The following is a 24,166-nucleotide window of genomic DNA, read 5'->3' as shown; positions in this document are numbered from 1 at the left end:
ATGAAAGTTGTTTGTTTTATGGGGATTGATGGTTCTCTTTCATTTCCAACTCTGATGGCCTTAAACCTTTTATCAACACAAACCTATGTGACGAACCCGTGTAAGTACACAAATACCTCACTACAAGCAGCAGATTGATGCACGCATTAGTTATACAGGAAACTCTTGTTTAAACGGCACCTAAATATCCGGAATTCTCTAATAACCGGCAAAATTCTCACTCCAAAAACAACACCTCAATAACCGGCAATGTTGCCGAGTCCGAGTCTCCCGCGGTGGCCGAGTTAGTCAGTGGGGGTCGTTCTCCAAACTGCCACTACTCGGCTTCTTGGCGCTGTCGGAAGTCCGAACACCTCAATAACAGGAGTCTGACTCTCCCGCGCTGCCGGTAGTCTCTTCCGATCCGCCAATTACTGTATACTGCACATTTCTTGATTTTTTAAATTTTTGTTTGTTAAAAATAGCCTCGGTAGATAACCTGCTCCGTCATCTGGAATTTTTAATCAACCGGCACCATCTCGGTGCCGGATACCAAAGAGTTTCCTGTACTGTCATTAATAGCAAACTAAGTCACTTATAATGCAGACTTCATGCACATAGCATACAGTTCCTGGAAACTAACAAGAATTCTTATCCTCCTGGTTAGATGAGTGAAATGACCTGCCCACATTTTCAGGTAATCTGCTCCATTAATATCCTGTATGATTTGCAAGTTGGCCTTCTCTCTGCGGTGTTTCAACTCTGCATCCTTTGAGTATTATTCAGGCGCGCTCTCCAAGCCGCTGTCAACTAACCGATCCAAGACCATCTGTGAAGTTTGTAACCAACTCCATACTTTGGCATTTGGAAGATAATCTGTCGAGATCCGTGAATTAGATTGGCAAGCATTAACACTCTCTTGCAATGCCCTCGAGCGGTTGGGTCGCCAGCACGTGCACTGAAGCGGAAAATTCTACGTTGCTTCAGTAACTTTCTTCTTCGCGAGGTTAGAGTAGAGGTGTGAAGAATCCCTTGGTGCACTGCTTCATTGCTTATTTCTCTTGGGTCCAAAACTGAAAAGTCGAGCTTCCTTTTTGCCCCTTGCCACACTCCATTTTTGCTGCTCTCTTGTTCCCGATAGGCTGACGCCGCCCTTGGCGTCACTCCTCCTGTAACTACTTTCTTCCCCTCTGCCTCGCCTGTTGAAGCGTTTGGTGTAGAACATGTCCACAGGCCACTCCCTCAGTCTTGTGGAAATATTTTCCTGCCATCAACTATTTGGGGCTATGGCAGACAGCCAATTAAAACACGTGAAAGTCGAGGTATGTTTTTAATGAGTTATTCCATGACCAGAAATTGAATTAGCTGTTTAGGAGGGGACCAAACAAAGCACTGGGTTGATTTTCAGTGCATCGATAAATATTTGAATGGTTAAATAAATACTGGCAAACCATGTTTTGGATGGACAGACCCATCTAACATCCAGAGCTGTGGTACAAATTGCAGCTGCATGGCTTCACCTTCCAGGTTGCATTTTCCAAGACTGCTCTCGACACGATCCTAATCTTGTGTGTTAATCACCTCGCTGAACTATCGAAGCTGGTTATTAACACTATAACTTGATATCTATAGGGCCGTATCAGCTCAGCAGTCATACTCTTGCCTCCGAGTGGGAATGTCGTTTGGATGATCAGCCATGATCTCATCGAATGGCGGAGCAGGCTCGAGGGGCTGAATGGCCTACTCCTACTCCTGCTCCTATCTTCTATGTTTCTATGTTTCAAATCCCACTCCAGAACCTGAGCACGTGACCTTGGATGACACTTCCGTGCCGTACCGAGGGGTTGCTGGGATCTTGGAGGTTGTGGGCTTTGGGGATGAGATGTTGAATTAAGGCCCTGTCGACTTGTTCAGATGGCCAGCAAAGATACAAACAGGGAGCTCTCCTGGAGTAAAAACAGAAAATGCTGGAAATACTCAGCCGGTCAGGCAGCATCTGTGGAGAGAGAAACAGAGTTAACGTTTCAGGTCGATGACCCTTCGTCAGAACTGGGGTTCTCCTGGAGCCCTGGCCGACTTTTGTCATGCGACTGCCATAACAGATTAGCTGGTCATCATCTCATTGCTGTTTGAGGGACCTTGTAGTGTTTACCAACAAAACCAATAGTGACTACACTTCAAAAGTTATTCATTGACTATAAAGCATTTTAAGGACACAGAAAGCACTACATAAATGTCCTCTCCTTCCCCCCCCCACCCCCTTCGCTCTTCCCCATCCCCATACCCATCTCCTCTCTTTGCCTTTCCCTCGCGCTCTCTCTCTCCTTTCCCTTCCGCTCTTCTCTATTGAACGTAAATTTATACAATTTCTTGTGGAAGTTCCATGACGGAAAATAACTGGAAAGAACTCAGTAATTCAAAATTAATCTATCGTTCTAAGATCTCTTTATCCTGAAATATGACATTCCGAAATCAAGCCTGCATAATACAGGTTGAGCGTCCAAAATCCGGAGTTCCGGACTCCGGGACGATTGGTGGCAGGGTTGTCCGGAATCCGTAAAATGTTCCGGAATCCGGACACCTTGTCAAATCGCAACCTGGGCCCAGGCATTTCCGGACTTGGAACGTGTTTCTGATGTCCGAAGTCTGGAAACGCCCGAGCCCAGGTTGCAATATTTCCGGACTTCGGACATCAGAAACACATTTAAAACACAGTTGCTGAGGTTAAATTACAGTTAAAATGAGGCAGTGATGCGGAATGCAGGCCCATTCCATTAACTAGAACTGCCTTTGTTTTGTCATTACACAATTACACAGGTAATATTAACATTTTTAATTGAGCTGTCACACCAGTGTGGCACCGATGGGCTGCTGCATTGTCGGAGGCACTGTCCTTCAGATGAAATGCTAAACTGAGGATCCGTCTGCCTGTGCAGGTGGTTCAGTTGGATGTTTAACTGTTTCAAAAAGCAGGGAATTCTCCTGGTGTCCTGGCCAGCTTTCTGCCCTCAATGGACTCTACCAGAAACCGATTAACTGCTGTGGCTCGCTGTCAAATTTTGCTCGATAACGCTCCAGTGAAGCGCCATGGGACGTTTTACGTTAAAGGCGCTACAGGAAACTTTCTGGTATCCGGCACTGACTGGACCGAGTTGGTGCCGTCCCACCAAAAGTGCCGGAGAAACCAGCGCTAATGTTAAAACATACGGAGCTTTTCAGCTTCGTGTGAATCAACAAACCCTGTTGCTTCAAAACAGTCGGCCGCAGCTTAAAAGCGTCTCTGTAGCTAAGCAACAGCTTCAGCTAGACCTTGCAGAGCCTGACTGGGGGAAAAAAAAGCAACGAGAAGTAAAAAAACTTATAGGAAACGGCTCCTGAATTTTGCCGGTAGATAGAGCTTTCCGGACATTTAACCTCCGGTTAAACGAAAGTTTCCTGTATATAAATGCAAGTTGCTGCTGCTGTTGGTTGTAGGACCTTACTGCGCACAAAATGGCTAAAAAGACTTGCATTTATACAGCGCCTTTCACGACCACCAGACGTCCCAAAGCGCTTTACAGCCAATTAATTACTTTTTTGGAGTGTAGTCACTGTTGTAATGTAGGAAACGTGGCAGCCAATTTTCACACAGCAAGCTCCCACAAACAGCAATGTGATAAATGACCAGATAATCTGTTTTAGTGATGTTGGTTGAGGGATAAATATTGGCCCCAGGACACCGGGGAAAACTCCCCATCTCTTCTCGAAATAGTGCCGTGGTGTGGTGTTGCCACATTGGGGAAACACTGTGTGTATGTAGATAAACCTGTATAATCCCCTTTTAACTGCTGTATTCCCCTCCCCGGGCCCGCAAGACAGTTGCAAGCTGAGAGGAATACGGCATGTTCAGACTTGCCTGCTGCTGAGAGAAGGAAAACCAATCAGGTTCCAGCAGGTGACCAATCCGTGAGTCATCACAGGTTCGCGGGCTTTACGAATTCAGTACTGTATTGAGAGAGTTGGAGTAAAGACCTATTTCTTGTAGCTTGCTGTGTTGCCTATTTCTTTACGCGGGAGACTGTAGTCTCCCACAGTGGGATCTTTTACATCCACCTGAGAGGGGGCAGACGGGGCTTCGGTTTAATGTCTCATCCGAAAGACGGATTTCTTTCTTTCACGAAATGGCTAAACCATTTGCTGTCATATGTCGCTGCATATGAAAGTAATTTAAGTTACCTGAACTGCTTGGAAAGGTTTCTGAGCGTGCTATGTAAACACAAGGCTTCCATGCGTACAGTACATGTAATGGTTACAGTACTGGGCTAGCAACCCAGTGATGCGGGTTCCAATCCTACCATGGCAAGACTTAATATTGAATGCAGTAAATCTGCTAATTCTGGCTAGCACCAGAATAATTGCTCATGAAAGCTACTGGATGGAAAACCCAACTGGTTCACTAGTGTCCTTCAGGGAATGGAACCTCTCGCCCTGATCCAAATCATCGAACACTCCACTGCTTGCATCCTATTTTGCACTAATCTCCGCTTGCCATCACCTCTATCCTTCACACCCTCGCCCTCACTAACATACAGGAAACTTTTGATTAACCGGCCCCTAAATAACCGGAAATGTCGGTTAACCGGCAAAATTCAGGAGTAGGTTCAGGTAACTTTTATTTTTTTTAACTCCATTTGTTGCTGTGCAAGGGTGTAGCTGCAGCTGTTGTTAAGCTACAGAGACGCTTGCAACTTGTGCCCATTGTTCTGAAGCTGTTGCTAAGCAACAGGGTTTGTTGCTTTATAGGGAGCTCTCAGCTCCGTATCTTTTACTATGGCGTTCGGTTCGCCGGAATTTTTGATGAACCGGCACCACGTCGGTCCCGTCCGTGCCGGATAAAAGAAAGTTTCCTGTACTTTGGCTTCCGTCCCACCAGTTTGCATTTGCGATCCTGACATGCTTTGGGATGTAAAGGGTTTTCCACACAGGAATGAAAAAATCTTCTCCTACATTTCTCTTACGAACTGTTGTCAGCTGTGGCTCGGTGGGTAGCACACTCGCCTCTGAGTCAGAAGGTTGTGGGTTCAAGTCCCACTCCAGAGACTTGAGCACAAAAATCTAGGCCGACACTCCCAGTGCAGTGCTGAGGGAGTGCCGTACTATCGAAGGTGCCGTCTTTCGGATGAGACGTTAAACCGAGGCCCTGTCTGCCCTCTCAACTGGGCGTAAAAGATCCCCCGGCACTATTTTGAAGAGGAGCAGGGGAGTTCTCCCCGGTGCCCTGGCCAATATTTACCCTTCAATCAGCATCACTAAAAAATAGATTATCTGGTTATTCTCACATTGGTGTTTGTGGGAGCTTGCTGTGTGCAAATTGGCTGCCGTGTTTCCTGCATTACAACAGTGACCACACTTCAAAAAGTACTTAGTTGGTTGTAAAGTGCTTTGGGACGTCCAGTGGTCGTGAAAGGCGCTGTATAAATCCAAGTCGTTTTAACTGCGAAACACTCTTCCTTTGTCCAAGCCACGTTGTCCAGCCCCAGCGAGTGTCTCAGCTGTTTGACATTCGTTGGGGAGCTTGCACCATTGGTATGTCTGTTGGGTGTCTTGTGTCTCCTCGAAGGATATATTGCAATTTACCTCTTTTCCTTTAATAATAATCTCTGAAAGACTTTTTTTTTTACAAAGCTCAATTTCACCCCATAAAACTAAGTGTTATGTTCAGTGGAGTGAGGTAGATTTTTTTTTAAACATTTTATAACCATGTGCAAATGCTAAACTTAAGCTCTTGTACATTGGCAATCGGTCTGGCAACACTCGAATTTAAAAATCTCATACTAGTGTTCAAATTCCTCCCTGACCTCGCTCCTCCCTATTACTAACCTCCTACAACCCTCCCAGAAATCTGCGCTCCTCCAGATCTGGCCTGTGTGCATCCCTGATTTCCATCGCTCCACCATTGGTGGCCGTGCCTTCAGCTGCCTGGGCCCTGGGTTCTGGAATTCCCTCCCTAAACCTCCCCTCCTTTTAAGATGCTCCTTAAAATCTACCTCTTTGAGTGAGCCTTTGGTCACCTGTCCGAAGACCTCCTTATGTGGCTTGGTGTCAAATTTTGTCTGTTAACACTCCTGTGAAGCACCTTGGGACGTTTTACTGTGTTAGAGGCGCTAAATAAATACAAGTTGTTGTACACACCTCGCTCACATTCTGTCTATATTAATCCCTCTCCTTCCTGGCTTCTGCATGCTGTCTTAAATATTTAAGGGGGACTAGTTCACGGTCACATTATTAATAAATCTACTCCTACAGGAAACTTTGTGCTATCCGGCACCGACGGGACCGAGCTGTTGCCGTCCCATCAAAACTGCCGGACAAACCAGCGCTAATGTTGAAACATACGGAGATTTTGAGCTCCGTATCTGGCAACAAACCCTGTTGCTTAGCTTCTAAACAGTCGGCTGTACCTTGCAAGCGTCTCTGTAGCTTAGCAACAGCTTCAGCGAGACCTTGCAGAGCCTGACAGGTTTTTTTTCTTTTCATTGCTTTTTTTACACCAAACGAAACGGCTCCTGATTTTTGCCAGTGGCTCGAGCATTCCGGACAGTTAACCTCCGGATAAACCAAAGTTTCCTGTATTGACTCGGTAAATGCTTACACAATTCAAGCGGAGTTCCAGCTCATCAAATCACTCCTATCGTATAGAGGAGGGAGGTGGATGAAGCTGGGGTTGTGCAGTTCCTGGCTTCATGCATGTATGGTACACAAAAATGGACTCTGGAAAATAAACTATTGATTATGCGTGTTTAATATTTATTTTGTGGGGCTGACTCGCGGGTTTATTTTACATAACTTGTATTTTGACTTTTTATCTGTGTTTTATATTTAGGCAAATAAATAATGTCTGCCCGGAGTGTACTTTGTGCACTGGTAGAAAATAGTGGTCAGATTGTTAGAATTTCCAAGAAATGGATTTTCTGCCAAAGATTAAATGATTGTAATTGAGGGAGAACTGTTTAAAAAGTTTCCTCATCGGGTGGGGGAGGGTGCAGCACCTGTTTCTGAAATAATCTACCATTGATGGTTGTTTCAAGTGAATGGTGGAGAAACATGGAATACGGAACAGAAAACAGAATTTTGAAAGCGAGATATTGCCTGTGTTAAGAACATAAGAATATGAGTAGGAGTCGGCCCTTCGGCAATTCTTGCCTGCTCCGCCATTCAGTAAGATCATGGCTGATCATCTACCTCAATTCCACCTTCCCGCACTATCCCCATATCCCTTGATTCCCTTAATATCTAAAACTCTATCGATCTCTGCCTTGAATATACTCAATGACGGAGCATCCACAGCCCTCTGGGGTAGAGAATTCCAAAGATTCACCACCCTCCGAGTGAAGAAATTCCTCCTCATCTCAGTCTTAAATGGCCGACCCCTTATTCTGAGACTGTGAGCCCTGGTTCTAGACTCCCCAGCCAGGGGAAACATCCTCCCTGTATCTACACTGTCAAGCCCTGTAAGAATTTTATAAGTTTCAATGAGATCACCTCTCATTCATATAAATTCTAGGGAATGTAGGCCTAGTCTCCTCAATCAATAACAACAACTTGCATTTATATAGCATCTTTAACATAGTAAAACATCCCAAGGAGTATTAAAAGGCAAAAATTTGATAAGGAGAAATTAGGGCAGGTGACCAAAAGCTTGGTCAAAGAGGTAGGTTTTAAGGAGCGTCTTAAAAGAGGAAAGAGAGGTAGTGAGGTGGGGAGGTTTAGGCAGGGAATTCCAGAGCTTAGGGCCCAGGCAACAGCAGGCATGGCCACCAGTGGTTGAGCGATTATAAGCAGGGATGCTCAAGAGGGCAGAATTAGAGGAGCGCAGATATCTCGGGGGTGGTAATTGTGGGGCTGAAGGAGGTTACAGAGGAGTAGCAAGGCCATGGAGGGATTTGAAAACATGGATGAAAATTTTGAAATCGAGGTGTTGCTTAACGGGGAGCCAATGTAGGTCAGCGAGCACAGGGGTCAGGGGTGATGCGTGAACGGGACTTGTTGCGAGTTAAGACACGGGCAGCCGAGTTTTGGATGTAGGACAATCCCCCCCCCATCCCAGGAACCAGTCTGGTGAACCTTCGTTGCACTCCCTCTATGGCAAGTATATCCTTCCTTAGGTAAGGAGACCAAAACTGTACTCTGTATTCCAGATGTGGTCTCACCAAGGCCCTATGTAATTGTAGTCAGACATCTTTACTCTTGTACTCAAATCCTCTTGTAATAAAGGCCAACATATAATTTGCTTTCCTAACTGCTTGCTGTACCTGCATGTTAACTTTCAGTGATACGTGTACAAGGACACCCAGGTCCCTCTGAATACCAACATTTCCCAATCTCTCAACATTAAAAAAAAAATGCTATTTTTCCTACCAAAGTGGATAAGTTCACATTTCTCCACATTATATTCTATCTGTCATGTTCTTAGCCACTCACTTAATCTGTCTGCATCCCTTTGCAGCCTCCTTGCATTCTCCTCACAATTTACTTTCCCAACTAACTTTGTATCGTCAGCAAACTTGGATACATTATACTCGGTCTCCTCATCGAAGTCATTGATATAGATTGTAAATAGCTGAGGCTCAAGGACTGATCGTTGTGGCACCCCACTAGTTACAGCCTGCCAACCTGAAAATGACTCGTGTGTTCCTACTTTGTTCTCTATCTGTTAACCAATCCTCAATCCATGTTGATATGTTACCCCCTACCCCATGAGCCCTAATTTTGTGCCATAATCTCTCGTGCGGCACCTTATCGAATTCTTTACGAAACTCCATAAGCTACATCCACTGATCCACCCTGCTAGTTACAACCTCAAAAAATGCTTAGACTTTTCAAACACGACTTCTCTCCTAAATCTGTATTGACTCTGCCCAATCATATTCTGATTTTCTAAGTGCCCTGTTAGTAATAGATTCTAGCATTTTCACTACAGTTGATGGCAGGATGTCGTGCTGCTCTTTCCATCGAATTACAGTTTTAAAACTTCCAAGAATAGACTGCTTTTTTTTAATCAAAGAAAAATCTCCTTGCCCCTGAAGGTTATAGAGCAAAATAAAACTCAAGGGGGGAGAAATTCGGTATATCCCTGATTGGGGCGCTAAAACTTTAAACGTTGAAAATTTAGCACCAGGCGCTAATCATTCTCGCCCCCCGAAATTCAGTTTTAGCGCTCCAAGAGGGAAGTGGAGCTAAATCAAGAGCTAAACACTTCTCTTGGGGCGCTAAAGTCAGAGAGCGGCAGAGCGCTAAACAATTTCGAGCACATTGTAAACGGCACTCTTTCATCACAGAGGCTGCTTCCCTCGCTTAAAGGGAAGGGCCAGTGATGCTGCACAAGCTAGTTGTCGTCCGTTCTGGTTTTGCAAGGCGACCTGGGCGACTGCCATTGCAGCCCCAAACACACTCGAAGCTTGGACATCTTGCACCGATGAAAACTTAAAAACTTTGCGCAGGCACCAGACTGGTGCAAATAATAAAGGTTGCGCTAGCTGAAAAGAATTGCCTTTAATTACCGCTCCCGAAGCGGCCAGCCGAGTTCACAATGCCTCCTCTCGCTGGCGTTGTCGGTGCGAGTAAATTTCCATCTGGGGCGATAACATCACGATCTGCGAGGCGCTCAAGGCCCAGGCGCTAACCGGCACTGAAGTTCGCGGGCGTCGCTGCATTTTCCGCGCCCAGATGCTAACCCCTTAGCACCCCCGCCAGGCGCTAACGGGAGGCGCTAACTTACCGAATTTCTAAGATGTAAAATATTCTTGTTTACCTTCTTGTGACTACAACAACAACAAACAACTTGTATTTATGTAGTGCCATTAACGTATTAAAACGTACCAAGGCGCTGCACAGGAGCGTTACAAAACAAAATTTGACACTGACCAACATAGAGATATTAGGGCAGAGGTCAAATGGGTAGGTTTTAAGGAGTGTCTTAAAGGAGAAGAGAGAGGTGGAGAGGTTTAGGGTGGGAATGCCAGAGGTTAGGGCCTAGGCAAGAGAAGGCACGGCCGCCAATGGTGGAGTGATTAAAAGCTGCAATGCTCAAGAAGCCAGAATTAGAGGAGCGCAGAGATCTGAGGGTAGTGGGGCTGGAGGAGATTACAGAGATAGGGAGGGGCGAGAACAAGGATGAGAATTTTAAAATCAAGGTGGTGCTTAACCGGGATCCAATGTAGGCCAGCGAGCACAGAGATGATGGGTGAAGGGGACTCGGTGCGAGTTAGGACACGGGGGCAGCAGAGTTTTGGATGACCAAGTTTACCGAGGGTGGGAGGCCGGCCAGGAATGTGTTGGAATAGTCAAGTCTAGAGGTAGCAAAGGCACGATTGAGGGTTTCGTCAGTGGCTGAGCTGAGGCAGGGACGGAGCTGGGCAATATTCCGGAGGCGGAAATAGGCGGTCTTAATGGTGCAGCTATGTGGTCGGAAGTTCTTTTCGGGGTCACATCTGACACCAAGGTTGCGAACAGCGTGGGCTCAGCCTCAGGCAGTTGCCGGGGAAAGGGGTGGAGTGGGTGCCCAGGGAACGGAGTTTGTGGTGGGGACCGAAGACAATGGCTTCGGTCTTCCCAATATTTAATTGGAGAAAATTTCTGCTCATCCAGTACTGGATGTCGGACAAGCAGTCTGACAATTTAGAGATGGTGGAGGGTCGAGAGAAGTGGTAGTGAGGTAGAGCTGGGTGTCGTCTGCGTACATGCGGAAACTGGTGGTGTGTTTTCGGATGATGTTGCCGAGGGGCAGCATGCAGATGAGAAATAGGAGGGGGCCAAGGATGGACCCTTGGGGGACTCCAGAAGTAACGATGCGGGAGTGGGAAGTGAAGCCATTGCAGGTGATTCTTTGACTACGATTAGATAGATAAGAATGGAACCAGGCGACGCAGTCCCACCCAGCTGGACGAGGATGTTGGGGGAGGATGGAGTGGTCAACCGCGTCAAAGGCTGCAGACGTGTCGAGAAGGATGAGGAGGGATAGTTTACTACATGATGGGTCCGATTGACTCCATGGTCCCAACAAATTTGGAACTATCTCCGTCTATGCTTGGGGTGAGATGAAGTAAGGTGGGAGGAGGTGCGTGTGGAGCATCAACACTGGCATGGACCAGTTGGGCCGAATGGCCTGTTTCTGTGCTGTACATTCTATGTCATGCATCCATCAAGTCTTGTTCTTAACCCAGTATTTACCCAACCGCTTTTGAAGGAGTTAGTAGACCAGAGATTAACCGCTTGCAGCCATCTAGACCCTAAACTCTAGAATTCCCTCCCTCAACCGCTCTACCTCCCTCTCCTGTTTAAGACCCTCCATAAAACCTACCTTTCTGACCAAGCTTTTCGTCACCCCTCCTACTATCTCCTTTCTTTGGCTCACTGTCAATTTTTGTCTATTGCACTCCAATGAAGCGCCTTGGGACGTTTCCTACATTGAAGACTTTAAAGTGTTTTTCAATCGCTCATACAAAATAAGAAAACTTTTAAATTGATTAATTCCACCAAGCTATAAATAGGGGACAGGTTAATTCTAATCCCTAGTCTGGTTTGAGGAATGCATGTTTTGTATTTGTGCCCTGTAGCCCTATATTCGCACTTCATTGCCTTCAGCTTCTATCAAGCGATTGATTTCTGACAGTCTTTCGGCAGTTTGGAATGAATGAGAATGGGTTGTAGTTCCACCTCTTGTCAGGGGATCACTGACTTGATGCAGGCCTTTGACAATGCTGCTTCGTAATTAGTTACTGGCAGATCGGACCAGATTGATTCTTCCTCCTGACTTTCCGCTTTCATTTCAGTGGAGAAATGTCTGGATCCAGATCAACTGCCCTGACGGAAATCGGTAACTATCCTTGTTGCCCTGCATCATGGCGTACCAGCATGCTGGCCAATTTAGAGGCTTTAATCCAGGCAGTGAAAATGTCCCGTAGTTACTGTTGCCCAGTTAATCTGCTCCGAACTTTATAGCACTTCTATCTAGAGACAGCAACAATATAGTACAGAATGTTCTTATTACCACAAGATAGTACATGTGAAATGACAATAGGCTTTCTCTGCAATATGTTACAGGTATTTTATTTTGGAGATGTGTTCAGACTAGGTTGTAAAAATGTGACTTGCTGCTTCATACTTGTTTTGATCTCCCCGAATTAACTTTTCATTCACCAAAGAGTGACCTTAACCAGAGAAAATAAGCCCTCTGGAAAAAGCAATAAAGCACATCCTTGATGTATCCTGGCAGCTGCAATGGACTACAGAAGGTCAGCTGCAGCGGCGTAGGAAGCTGGAGGAGAGCACTGACTTCTGGGAGGTGACCAGCAAGGGATGAGCAGCCCGAGTTCTGGCAGTTTGTCTATAAATCACTGTCTCAGTGTATTCTAATCACGCTGTTTGGACCAGTTATTTGGATGCAGTTTTCACGAACGTTGATTGTTGTAGATCTGGAATATTATTGGACACTACCTGATGCTCAAACCACTCCTTCACTCTCTCGCCACCTTTGACACTCTTGTCCCCAGCAGAACCTTCACACTCGCCCATCTTGGTTGCTCACCCCCCGGTTATGGACCCATCTCCATTCCTTCAAGTCCATGGGGTGCAGACTTGAGCGCCTGTGTAACACTTGACATTCAATGGCATTACCATCACCGAATCCCCCACCATCAACATCCTGGGGGTCGCCATTGACCAGAAACTTAACTGGACCAGCCACATAAATACTGTGGCAACACGGGCAGGTCAGAGGCTGGGTATTCTGCAGCGAGTGTCTCACCTCCTGACTCCCCAAAGCCTTTCCACCATCTACTAGGCACAAGTCAGGAGTGTGATGGAAAACTCTCCACTTGCTTGGATGAGTGCAGCTCCAACAACACTCAAGCTCAACACCATCCAGGACAAAGCAGCCCGCTTGATTGGCACCCCCTCTACCACCTCCACCACCGGAGCACCGTGGCTGCAGTGTGAACCATCTACAAGATGCACTGCAGCAACTCACCAAGGCTTCTTCGGCAGTACCTCCAAACCCGCGACCTCTTCCGCCTAGAAGGACAAGGGCAGCAGGCGCATGGGAGCACCACCACCTCCAAGTTCCCCTCCAAGCCACACACCACCCTGACTTGGAAATATATCACCGTTCCTTCATCGTCGCTGGGTCAAAATCCTGGAACTCCCTCCCTAACAGCACTGTGGGAGCACCTTCACCACACGGACTGCAGCGGTTCAAGAAGGCGGCTCAAGGGGCAACTAGGGATGGGCAATAAATGCTGGCCTTGCCAGCGACGCCCACATCCCATAAAAACAAATTAAAAAAAATAATTGGTTTCGCCATCCATCAGCAGATCTGGCTGTACCACATCAAGTGAGATTGGGCCCCACTGTCCTCTCCCCAAACCATTCGCTACTCCAGGAACATCCTGGAGAGCAGAGAGAACTCCAGGCTTTTTTTTTTCCTCCACTGCGTGTTTTGTGTCTCCTCCCTTTTTTCCATGCTCGCCTCCAACAGCAAGTGCAAGCAGCTCATGGATTTCTTTGTCATTAAGGCTGTGACCAGCTATCTCTGCTTTATCTCCCCAGCAGGACCCCCGTCGCACTCTAGTTTCTCTCCCGCCTCTCCTGGTGCTCCGGGACCCACCGCCTGCTTTCTTGACCCCATTTCCACTAAACTGCTGGCCACCCAACTTCTCTTCCTGGCTCCCACGGCAGCCCTTCTCAGGTCACATCCCTCTCCCTTCTTTAAAAAAAAAAAAATTTTTTAATCACCCCCTGCTCACCAAAAAAAAAAATCCACCCTCGAGCCTTCGTCCCTCATCTCCAATATCTCTTTCCCCTCAAGTCCATTGGATATGTTGTCACCTTTCAAATCCATTCCCATCTTTCACTATCTCTCTCTTTAAATCTCTCCTGTCAGGTTTCTTGTTTATCTTCTGTTATAAATGCTAGTTGTTCACAATCGCGCTCTACTTTTTAATTTAAAGCTGTAACTTCGAGAGGTACTGCTGAGCAGCTACAGCTGAATTCAAATCAGGCCGGCCCCATTTCTGTGGTAGGATGTACGTGCAGTATCTAGTCACTTGCGGATTATAATAAGCCTGCCATGTCGGAGTAAGTGTACAACAATTGCGTTAATGTAATTGACTCTCGTCTGTGCCATTGACCGCATCCATCGACATTTGCAATGCGATCAATATTACGCGCGATCACCCTGTTTCTTGCAAGCCGCTCCCTTGTTTTCACTTGTAGCATCTTTTTCAACCCACCAGTTGCCCTTCTGGCAAGTTGGCAAATTCAAATTTCCCGTCTCACATCGAGCAGATTTAGGATGACAATATTTTTTAAAATGTCAATATACATGGGAACCTACTTTACATTCTGGTCCCGCTGTACTAGAAAGAAATTTTTTATTTATACATTCACACGATGTGGGTGTCGCTGGCAAGGCCAGCATTTATTGCCCATCCCTAGTTGCCCTTGAGAAGGTGGCGGTGAGCCACCTTCTTGAACCGCTGCAGTCACGTGCGGTGAAGGTGCTCCCACAGTGCTGTTAGGGAGGGAGTTCCAGGATTTTGACCCAGCGACGATGAAGGATCGGCCGATATATTTCCAAATCAAGATGGTGTGTGACTTGGAGGGGAACTTGGAGGTGGTGGTGTTCCCATGTGCCTGCCGCCCTTGTTCTTCTAGGTGGAAGAGGTCACAGGTTTGGGAGGTGCTGCTGAAGAAGCCTTGGTGAGTTGCTGCAGTGCATCTTGTAGATGGTACACACTACAGCCACGGTGCGCCGGTGGTGGAGGGAGTGAATGGTTAAGGTGGTGGATGGGGTGCCAATCAAGCGGGCTGCTTTGACCTTAATGGTGTTGAGCTTCTTGAGTGTTGTTGGAGCTGCACTCATCCAGGCAAGTGGAGAGTATTCCATCACACTCCTGACTTGTGCCTTGTAGGTGGTGGAAAGGCTTTGATGAGTCAGGAGGTGAGACACTCACTGCAGAATACCCAGCCTCTGACCTGCTGTTGTAGGCGCAGTATTTGTGTCTGGTGCAGTTAAGTTTCTGGTCAATGGTGACTCCCAGAATGTTTAATTTACTAATACTAATATAGGAATAAGAACAGCAGCACCTCCCGGATTGCTCAGTCGTCCTGATCTTTCTCCTGGCTATATCCCTGTTATCTGTCGTATTCCAATTGAATCAAAAGTTGATCCGATTGTTTGCCAAATACTTCAGCTGTGTATTGGTGTTTGTGTGTCAGGCGTGGCTCAGTGGGTCGCACTCTCGCCTCTGAGTCAGAAGGTTGTGGGTTCAGAGTCCCACTCCAGAGACTTGAGCACATAATCCAGGCTGTCACTCCAGTGCTGAGGGAGCGCTGCAATGTCAGAGGTGCCGTCTTTCAGATGAGACGTTAAACCGAGGCCCCGTCTGCTCCCTCAGGTGGACATAAGATATCACGGCACTATAGGAAACTTTTTTTTATCCGGCACGGACGGGACCGACGTGGTGCCGGTTCACTAAAAATTCCGGATAAGAGATACGGAGCTGAGAGCTCCATATAAAGCAACAAACCCTGTTGCTTAGCAACAGGTTTAGAACATTGGCCACAAGTTGCAAGCGTCTCTGTAGCTTAGCAACAGCTGCAGCCACACCCTTGCACAGCAACAGATGGAGGAAGGCAAGTAATAAAAGTTACCTGAACCTACTCCTGAATTTTGCCGGTTAACCGAGATTTCCGGTTATTTCGGTGCCGGTAAATCGAAAGTTTCCTGTATTTTGAGGAAGAGCAGGGGAGTTATCCCCGGTGTCCTGGCCAACATTTGTCCCTCAACCAACATCACCAAAATAAATTATCTGGTTGTCATCACATTTCTGTTTGTGGGACCCACGTTTCTGACATTACAACAGTGACTCCACTTCAGAAGTACTTAATTGGCTTTGAATCGCTGTGGGATATCCTGAGGTTGTGAAAGGCGCTATATAAATGCAAGTTCTTTCTCTCCGTAAGCATGATGTTCTTCCCTAAGGTTAGCTCAGCATGATGTTGCCCAAAATCGTTTCCTTGTTACCAGTTTCCTTCTTTGTCCCACGCAAAGCCGAGTCTACTACAAATGCACCACCCATTCATGAAGTGACACTGAACGCGGGTTTGCATAAATCAGTTTGTGCAGCAGTAAATGGAAGACCAGTTCCAGACAGTGCAGCCCTCAACTTAATTTGTGTAGATGTTTGAGACATCAAGTCTGCTTGAATTATGAAGATAAGAATTTCTTTTGTAATGACTCCTACTCTTTGGCTCTTCCAGTTCGCTATGGCTGCTCCGCCTCCTCCCTCATTAGTGTATTAATTTAACAAAATGTTCCGTCACTTGCATTATGAAGTGCGCTGTGTGAATCCATTTTGACGGTACTGTAATGAGTGCTTTGTTTTGGTGTTAGCAGCCTGATATTAAGACTTGGTAACTCTCCAGTCATCTTTGGAACGAGTATTACCTTCCTAATCGATGCTGAGTACAGTAGCATATTTTTAGTTTAACCAGCTCTAGATTATACCAGTGACCTACTTTAAAACCCAAACCCCCATTCATAGAAAAAAAAAAGCATAGAAGATAGGAGCAGGAGTAGGCCATTCGGCCCCTCGAGCCTGCTCTGCCATTCAATGCGATCATGGTTGATCATCCAAATTCAGTACCCTGTCCCTGCTATCTCCCCATACCCCTTGATTCCTTTAACCTTAAGAAATATATCCAACTCCTTCTTGAATATATTTAATGAATTGGCCTCTACTGCCTTCTGTGGTAGAGAATTCCACAGGTTCACCACTCTCTCTGGGTGAAGAAATTCCTCCTCATTGCTGTCCTAAAAGGCCTACCCCTTATCCTTAGACTGTGACCCCTGGTTCTGGATTCATCTTGCGCTCACAGTCCCAAAGCACTTTAAAACCAATAGATTACTTTTGAAACAGAGTCAATTTTGTTATGTATGCAAAGAACTGCCTGAAAGGGTGGTAGAGGCAGGAACCCTCACAACATTCAAGAAGCATTTGGATGAGCACTTGAAATGCCATTGCATACAAGGCTATGGACCAAATGCTGGAAAATGGGATTAGACTGGACAGGGAGGGATGGGCGGCGCAGACACGATGGGCCGAAGGGCCTCTTTCTGTGATGTAAAACTCTATGACTCTCTCCCCATTGCTTTGTGCTGGGATATGGGTCTAGAGGTACCAGCAGCTCCCTTGTTCTTTGCATACATAACAAAATTGACTCTGTTTCAAAAGTAATCTATTGGTTTTAAAGTGCTTTGGGACTTACTGAGGACAGGAGAAGACTTTACTTAAGTGAAAGCTTGCTTGTTCATCTGTCCGTCCGTCCGTCCATCCTTCATTTCTTTCAATACAATCGAAATATAGGCCATTCACCCCCTCGAGCCTGTTCGGCCATTCGGTTGGATCATGGCTGATCTGTATCCGAACGGCTTGGTTTCGCAACTCTTCGGTTTTGCCTAACAAAAACCTATCAAACTCGGTTTTGAAATTTTCAATTGACCCCCCACCCCCCCCTTCCAGCCTCAACCATGCCGAAGAGGCTGTTCTTCATCTGCAAGTCTAAACAGTGATTATTAGCAGGCTATTCAGCCACGCAGGATTGGGAGAGAGCAGCCAAGCCTGGTCTCCAGCCAACACCCCCCCCCCCGCCCACCCCAAACACTAACAGCAGATGTGGATTAGACATTTCACGACCAGCGTGCGATCACTCTTCGGTGCAGTCGTGAGATGTTGTACAGTAAACAGTTCATTGTGCACAAGAATCGGGAGCAGGCCGTACGGCCCCTCGAGCCTGTTCCGCATTATAGTTATCAGTCAATGCTGATTAAAGTTAAGTTATCAGCACATAACTATAATGTGTAAAATGTTGCATTCTAGGGTATGGTGCCTGTGATGGCCTGTTATGACCTGTGCACTGAAATCCATCCTTTACAGTCTGCCCCAAAACAGCTCATTTTGATAAATTGGCCTAATTACTTACTAACTTCTCCTCGGTCCCTGTTAGTAAACGAGGTGCCCTTGTTCTAGTAAAGGTGCCAGCACAAATGATGTCTGCTGAACAGGTGGGCCTCGCTTCAGGTACTGGGGTTATAACTGGTGTAAGTGGGCTTCCGGTTTGCTTAAACTTGAGGGTGAGACTGCTGTTGTTTATGCGTATGCCATAATCGGATATCCTGCATACGTGTAAATTGCTTGCTGCAAAGTGTTGGGGGCTGTGGGTGTAAGGTCCGGGTCACATTGGTCAGTAGGCTGTCCATGATGTCAAAAGATGATTGGTTTCTTAGTGCTACACAGTGTATGCTGACACCGTATTAAGCTGTCAGTTTGTAATCCCTAAACCAAACTGAGACCTAATTTCAAAAAAAAAAAAAAAAATCCATTCTCTGGATCTGGGCGTCGCTGGCAAAGCCGGCATTTATTGCCCATCCCTAGTTGCCCATGGCCTGCTGATGATGGGCCGACTTCATGAACCACTGCAGTCCGTGTGGTGAAGGTACTCCCACAATGCTATTAGGTAGGGAGTTCCAGGATTTTGACCCAGCGGCGATGAAGTAACGGTGATATATGTCCAAGTCAGGATGGTGTGAGACTTGGAGGCGGTGGCGTTCCCATGCGCCTGCTGCCCTTGTCCTTCCAGGTAGTGGAGGTGGCGGGTTTAGGAGGCGCTGCCGAAGAAGCCTTGGCGAGTTGCTGTGGTGCGTCCTGTAGATAGTACACACTGCAGCCACGGTGCGCCGGTGGTGGAGAGCGTTGAGTGTTTAAAGTGGTGAATGGGCTGCCTGTCAAGCAGGCTGCTTTGTTCTGGATGCTGTCGAGCTTCTTGAGCGTTGCACCTGCACTCCTCCAGGCAAGTGGAGAGTATTCCATCACCCTCCTGACCTTTGCCTTGCAGGTGCTGGAGAGGCTTCGGGGAATCGAGAGGTGAGCCGCTCATCACAGAATGCCTAGCCTCTGACCTGCTCTAGTCGAGTGAACTCTCGCCTCACCTCTCGAATTCAGTTGAGAGCTTTTTTTTTGGTCAACCAGGGACAAGATTAGAAATGGAAAAAGCTACAATGTTAAAAATAGCCAGTAATGTCAAAAAATGTTTAAAATGGTCAACATCCTGAGCTAAATGGCACAATAAGTTGGGTGGGCTGAATGACCTTTATATAGAAGTGTGCTTATTTAGTATTGCGGATTAGCACCAATATGCTTGATGGGCCTTCAGTAACCACAACTAGAAGTTATAGACTTAAACAAGTTGGCTTTTAATCACTAAGATCGGAGCTAACATCTCAACACGCCGACTGGTTCACAGGAATGAGTCATACAGATCCTGGGATCTTTATGTAAGAGAAGTCAGGGGCGGAGACAAGAGCCAAGACCTGGAACCTCCCAGGTTAGTCGGGAAAGAGGAAGTGAAACTATACACAGTGGGGGACGGTAATATACATGAGTGCAAAACGAATACAGGATCAAGACAAACAGATTTCATTACAATGCTATACTCGGGGGGAACAAAATTTTTGAAAAGCTGTGATAGTCTGTTTAAATGACTTTTTCCCTCCACTACGTTCTCTCCTGGAACCACCGATACTTTACTCTAGTGTCATAGAGCGTAAAGTGCTTTCTCCTGACACAAACCATGTTTGGATATTCACAATCTATCATCGTGCTGCTGAACGTTCTTCACGGTTCATGAACTTGCAAGGAACGTTTCACACCCCCAGCATTACACGTTCCGGGAATCCATGACCGTACTGCTCGTGTCTACATTTAGTGAAATTCTTGGATGTTAATATTTGTAACCATTACTTTCATTTGGGTGTACCCCTTTGATGTTACTGGTCCGTGCTCCTCTGAATGTTCCTCTCGCGCTGCAAGCATCCCATCTTACACGCTGTTTCGCCATCCTGCATCTGCTATGTTGAAGTCATTGTACAGTTTGCTTTTCCTAACTCGTAACTATTTTAGGAACCCAATACTGGAACTTCTTCCTGCCCTCGGTGCTTCCTTCCTACTACAGGAAACTTTCGATTTACCGGCACCTAAATAACCGGAAACCTCGGTTAACCGGCAAAATTCAGGAGTAGGTTCAGGTAACTTTTATTACTTGCCTTCCTCCATGTGTTGCTGTGCAAGGGTGTGGCTGCAGCTGTTGCTAAGCTGCAGAGACACTTGTAACTTGTGGCCATTGTTCTGAACCTGTTGCTAAGCAACAGGGCTTGTTGCTTTATACGGAGCTCTCAGCTCTCATATCTTTTACTATAGCGCTCGGTGATCTGGAATTTTTGATGAACCGGCACCACGTCGGTCCCGTCGGTGCCGGATAAAAAAAAAAGTTTCCTGTACAAGCTTCACAGTTTTAAAAAGCCAAGCTCGGTGTTATTTAATGACCACCTCCTTTTTAACCTTGGTACTTACTGCACTATGGGCCTTGGCTTCGCAGTAGGAAAAAACCCCAACATAAATGGTTGTGTTCAATGTGTTCTCTTTTTTCGTGCGCAGTCCCTTTAACTGGCTGCGCAGCACATTCAAATTTTCGCGTATGTGCGGTTTCTTGCATGTAAAAGCCGGTGAGCCGCCTACGCGGGACTTCCAGAGCACTGCGCAGTCACACAGTTTAGTGAGAACGTTGGTTGTGATCCAGCGGAACATAGGAACAATCTCTCTTCTCTTAGGCAGACCCTCGGAACCGAGGATGACTTGCTTCCACATTAAAATGACTTCTCAGGTGACTGATGAGTCCAGTGCGGGACCTACAGACTCTGTCACAGGTGGGGCAGACGGTGGTTGAAGGGGCGGCTGGGTGGGGTGCTTGGGTTGATGTGCGCTGCTTGTGCTTGTCTTCCGGCGAAGAGACTCGATGTTCAGCGCCTTCCCGGATGCTTCTCCTCCACTTTGTGCGTTCTTGGGCCAGGGATTCCCAGGTGTCAGTGGGGATGTTGCACTTTTTCAAGGAGGCTTTGAGGGTGTCCTTGAAACGTTTCCTCTGCCCACCTGGGGCTCTCTTGCCATGTCGGAGCTCCAAGTAGAGCGTTTGTTTTGGGAGTCTCATATCGGGCATGCAGACGATGTGACTCGTCCATCGGAGCTGATCGAGTGTGGTCAAAGCTTCGATGTTGGTCTGAGCGAAAACACTGACGTTGGTGCGCTTATCCTGCCAATGGATTTGCAGGATCTTGCGGAGGCAGCGTTGGTGCTACCTCTCCAGTGCTTTGAGATGCCTGCCGTACATGGTCCATGTCTCTGAGGCATACAGCAGGGCGGGTATCACTCCTGCTCTGTAGACCATGAGCTTGGTGCCGGGTTTGAGGTCCTGGTCTTCAAACACTCTCTTCCTCAGGTGACCGAAGGCTGCACTGGCACACTGAAGGCGGTGTTGGACTTCTTCATCGACGTCTGCCCTTGTTGACAGTAGGCTCCTGAGGTATGGAAAGTGGTCCACGTTGTCCAAGGCCTTGTCGTGGATTTTGATAATCGGGGAGCAGTACTGTGTGGCGGGGGCAGGTTGGTAGAGGACCTTTGTCTTACGGATGTTTAGTGTAAGGCCCATGCTCTCATACGCTTCGGTGAAAGTGTTGACGATGGTTTGGAGTTCGACCTTCGAGTGAGCGCAGACGCAAGCGTCATCTGCATACTGTAATTCGACGACAGCGGATGGAACGACCTTGGATCGGGACTGGAGGTGACGGAGGTTGAACAGTTTCCCGTTTGTTCTGTAAATTAGCTCCACTCCAGTGGGGAGCTTACCGAGGGTGAGATGGAGCATCGCAGCAAGGAAGATCGAGAAGAGCGTTGGTGCGATGACACAGCCTTGCTTGACCCCGGTCCGTACGTCAATTGAGTCTGTGGTGGAACCATTGGTCAGGATCACGGCTTGCATGTTGTCGTGAAGCAGGCGGAGGGCAGCCGAATTTGAGGAGGACACTCCATAATCCCTCATGGTTGACAGTGTCGAAGGCCTTTGTGAGATCAAAGAAGGCCATGTACAGCGGTTGGTGCTGTTCCCTGCATTTCTCTTGTAATTGACGCGTGGTGAAGATCATATCCATTGTGCCCCTTAGTGGGCGGAATCTGCATTGCGACTCTGGGAGGAGCTCTTCCGCCACTGGGACAGACAGGTAAAGACCCTCTGGTCCATTGCGCCTGTCCCACACAATTGCGATACCTTGTGTATCACAATATATGCACTCCGCACCACCCGAGACCATGTGATGTCTTGGGAGAGGCGAAAAAGCAGATTTAAAAAAACAACCCAGGCCAATTTGGGGAGAAAAAATCTGGGAAATTCCTCTCCAACCCATCTAGGCAATCAAAACTAGCCCAGGAGATCACTGGCCCCGAATTCCCTGCTGTCCCTACTTTCTGTAAGAGGTGGTCTCCGCCCCAGCCAGAAAGGTGGTGAAAGCTGCACAACACACTATAGGAATTAGTCTACCTGCTGTCCAGGATATCTACCCCGAGAGGTGCCGGGGGAAGGCCCTGAGAATCATCAAAGACGCGAGCCAGCCCAGCCACAACCTCTTCGCCCTGCTCCCGTCCGGTAAGAGATACTGAAGCATACGGTCTCGTACCAACAGGTTTCGAAACAGCTTCTACCCCCAGGCCATAAGACTCATGAACGAATAATTTATTATTATTTATTACTGTTGTTTTATTATTACTGTATTTCTATTAGTATTTTTATCATTGCTATGCCATATTTATTCCAATGTTGGGAGGACTCGTAAAAATCAACATTTCATTGTGCAGTACACACGTCTGCTGCATATATGACAAATAAAATTGAATTGAATTGAATTGAAAACTGGTCCAGCTCTCGCTTGAAGGATGGGTCTAATCCAACAACCGTGCAGGTTCCACAAGTAAGAAGCCTACTGTTGACGTTGGTTGATTCTAGTTGGGAGGAGAAAAGGAAAAGGGGAAGAGATACTTATCCGCATTCTTTATGTACTCTTTACGTACTTCAATATGCTGATGGGGTACAAGCTTGTCACTTGTGGCAGCTGGGTAAATTTTGAAAAATCAAATCACCAGCAAAATTATACGTAACAAATCTGCACAGAGCTAATTGAAAAGGACTAATTTCATTTAGGAGCTATCCTAAAATCTCATGTACGAGATGCACTTTCATGTTTGTATGCACTCTTGTGTTTAAGGGTAGGGGTGTTGTGCACCAGTCCTAGATCTTTACTGTTACTCATTTGTAATATCAGTAAATGTACAAGGGGGTGTGAATTTTAAGCTGGGTTCTATTCACCGACCCTGCATTTGCCAGAACTGCTGTATTGAGCTAGTGGAATTGATTTGTGTAAATCTGGTTGAATGTTCAAAGTACCTGCTTAACAGAACTGCGTGGGCGCCATATGCCCGTCCGTCCTCGCATTAGACCGCAATAATTTTCTGTCTGCATATAGTCACACCGCTATTCCCGGCCAGAATGGACATCATCGGATAATTCCCCCTTCAATTATGCCTGGAGACCGCATTGCTGCAAGTGACTGGGATTGATTTCACGCACACAATTTGTACTGTGTAACTATCCTCCACTCACGGCAATTTACTGGAGAAATCACCCTGCTTTTATTGGGAGAAGTTGCTATAGTTTCGGTCATAAGTTCTGTTTCCTCCAGTTCATAGAGACTCTCTTTAAATAGACTCTGTAGACTGTTTGCAGTAGTGCGCTGAGTAAATAGACTTTACTGTAAAATAGACTGTTGGCTGCGAGTCCTGCGCAAGTCCCGCCCCCACCTGCAACTCATTGGCTGATCGTGCAACTCATCGACTAACGCAGTGGTGTTGTTTTCTAGTGGCTCTGTGTCTCCATCCCCATTTGATCATGAGATTCTGTCTGTGCATTAATAAGGTCACATCAGAAAGAAGGTATTGGTGACTGTTGGCCATCACCCTGTTGGCAAACAGATCCAAGACAGAAAAACTGTTCCTTTCCACCAGCAGGCTCATAATGTACAGCTGGTTCATTCCAGGGTGATCTTTTTGTAATGCAGAAACACTGATGTGTCTCTTTTTTCCCTTTCCAGGGTCGGCATGTCAAAACGGGGCAGCTTGCGGCCATCAAAGTTATGGACGTCACCGAGGTATGGAAAGCCTTCGATTATGGCAGTAACAGTGGACTGGGCCATTTCTGCTATCTCTTGAAG

General features: G+C 46.8%; 1 protein-coding gene across 11 annotated transcripts in view; it reads left to right on the top strand.

Annotated features, from left to right (window-relative positions):
• LOC147090480 (misshapen-like kinase 1) overlaps window positions 1-24,166 on the top strand; it is a 197,748-nt gene that overhangs the window by 49,567 nt on the left and 124,015 nt on the right. For all 11 annotated transcript variants that reach the window (XM_085977245.1, XM_085977246.1, XM_085977240.1 and 8 more), the window contains exon 2: window positions 24,047-24,103. In XM_085977245.1, the coding sequence (XP_085833371.1) occupies window positions 24,047-24,103 (57 nt within the window). The remainder of the gene's footprint in view (window positions 1-24,046; window positions 24,104-24,166) is intronic.

Source organism: Somniosus microcephalus, unplaced genomic scaffold (genome assembly GCF_052327205.1).
Source record: "Somniosus microcephalus isolate GS21.2 unplaced genomic scaffold, FLI_Smic_1.0 unresolved_chr4, whole genome shotgun sequence".
NCBI classification, from domain to species: domain Eukaryota; kingdom Metazoa; phylum Chordata; class Chondrichthyes; order Squaliformes; family Somniosidae; genus Somniosus; species Somniosus microcephalus.
This window is presented reverse-complemented; position numbering and strand designations above follow the sequence as displayed.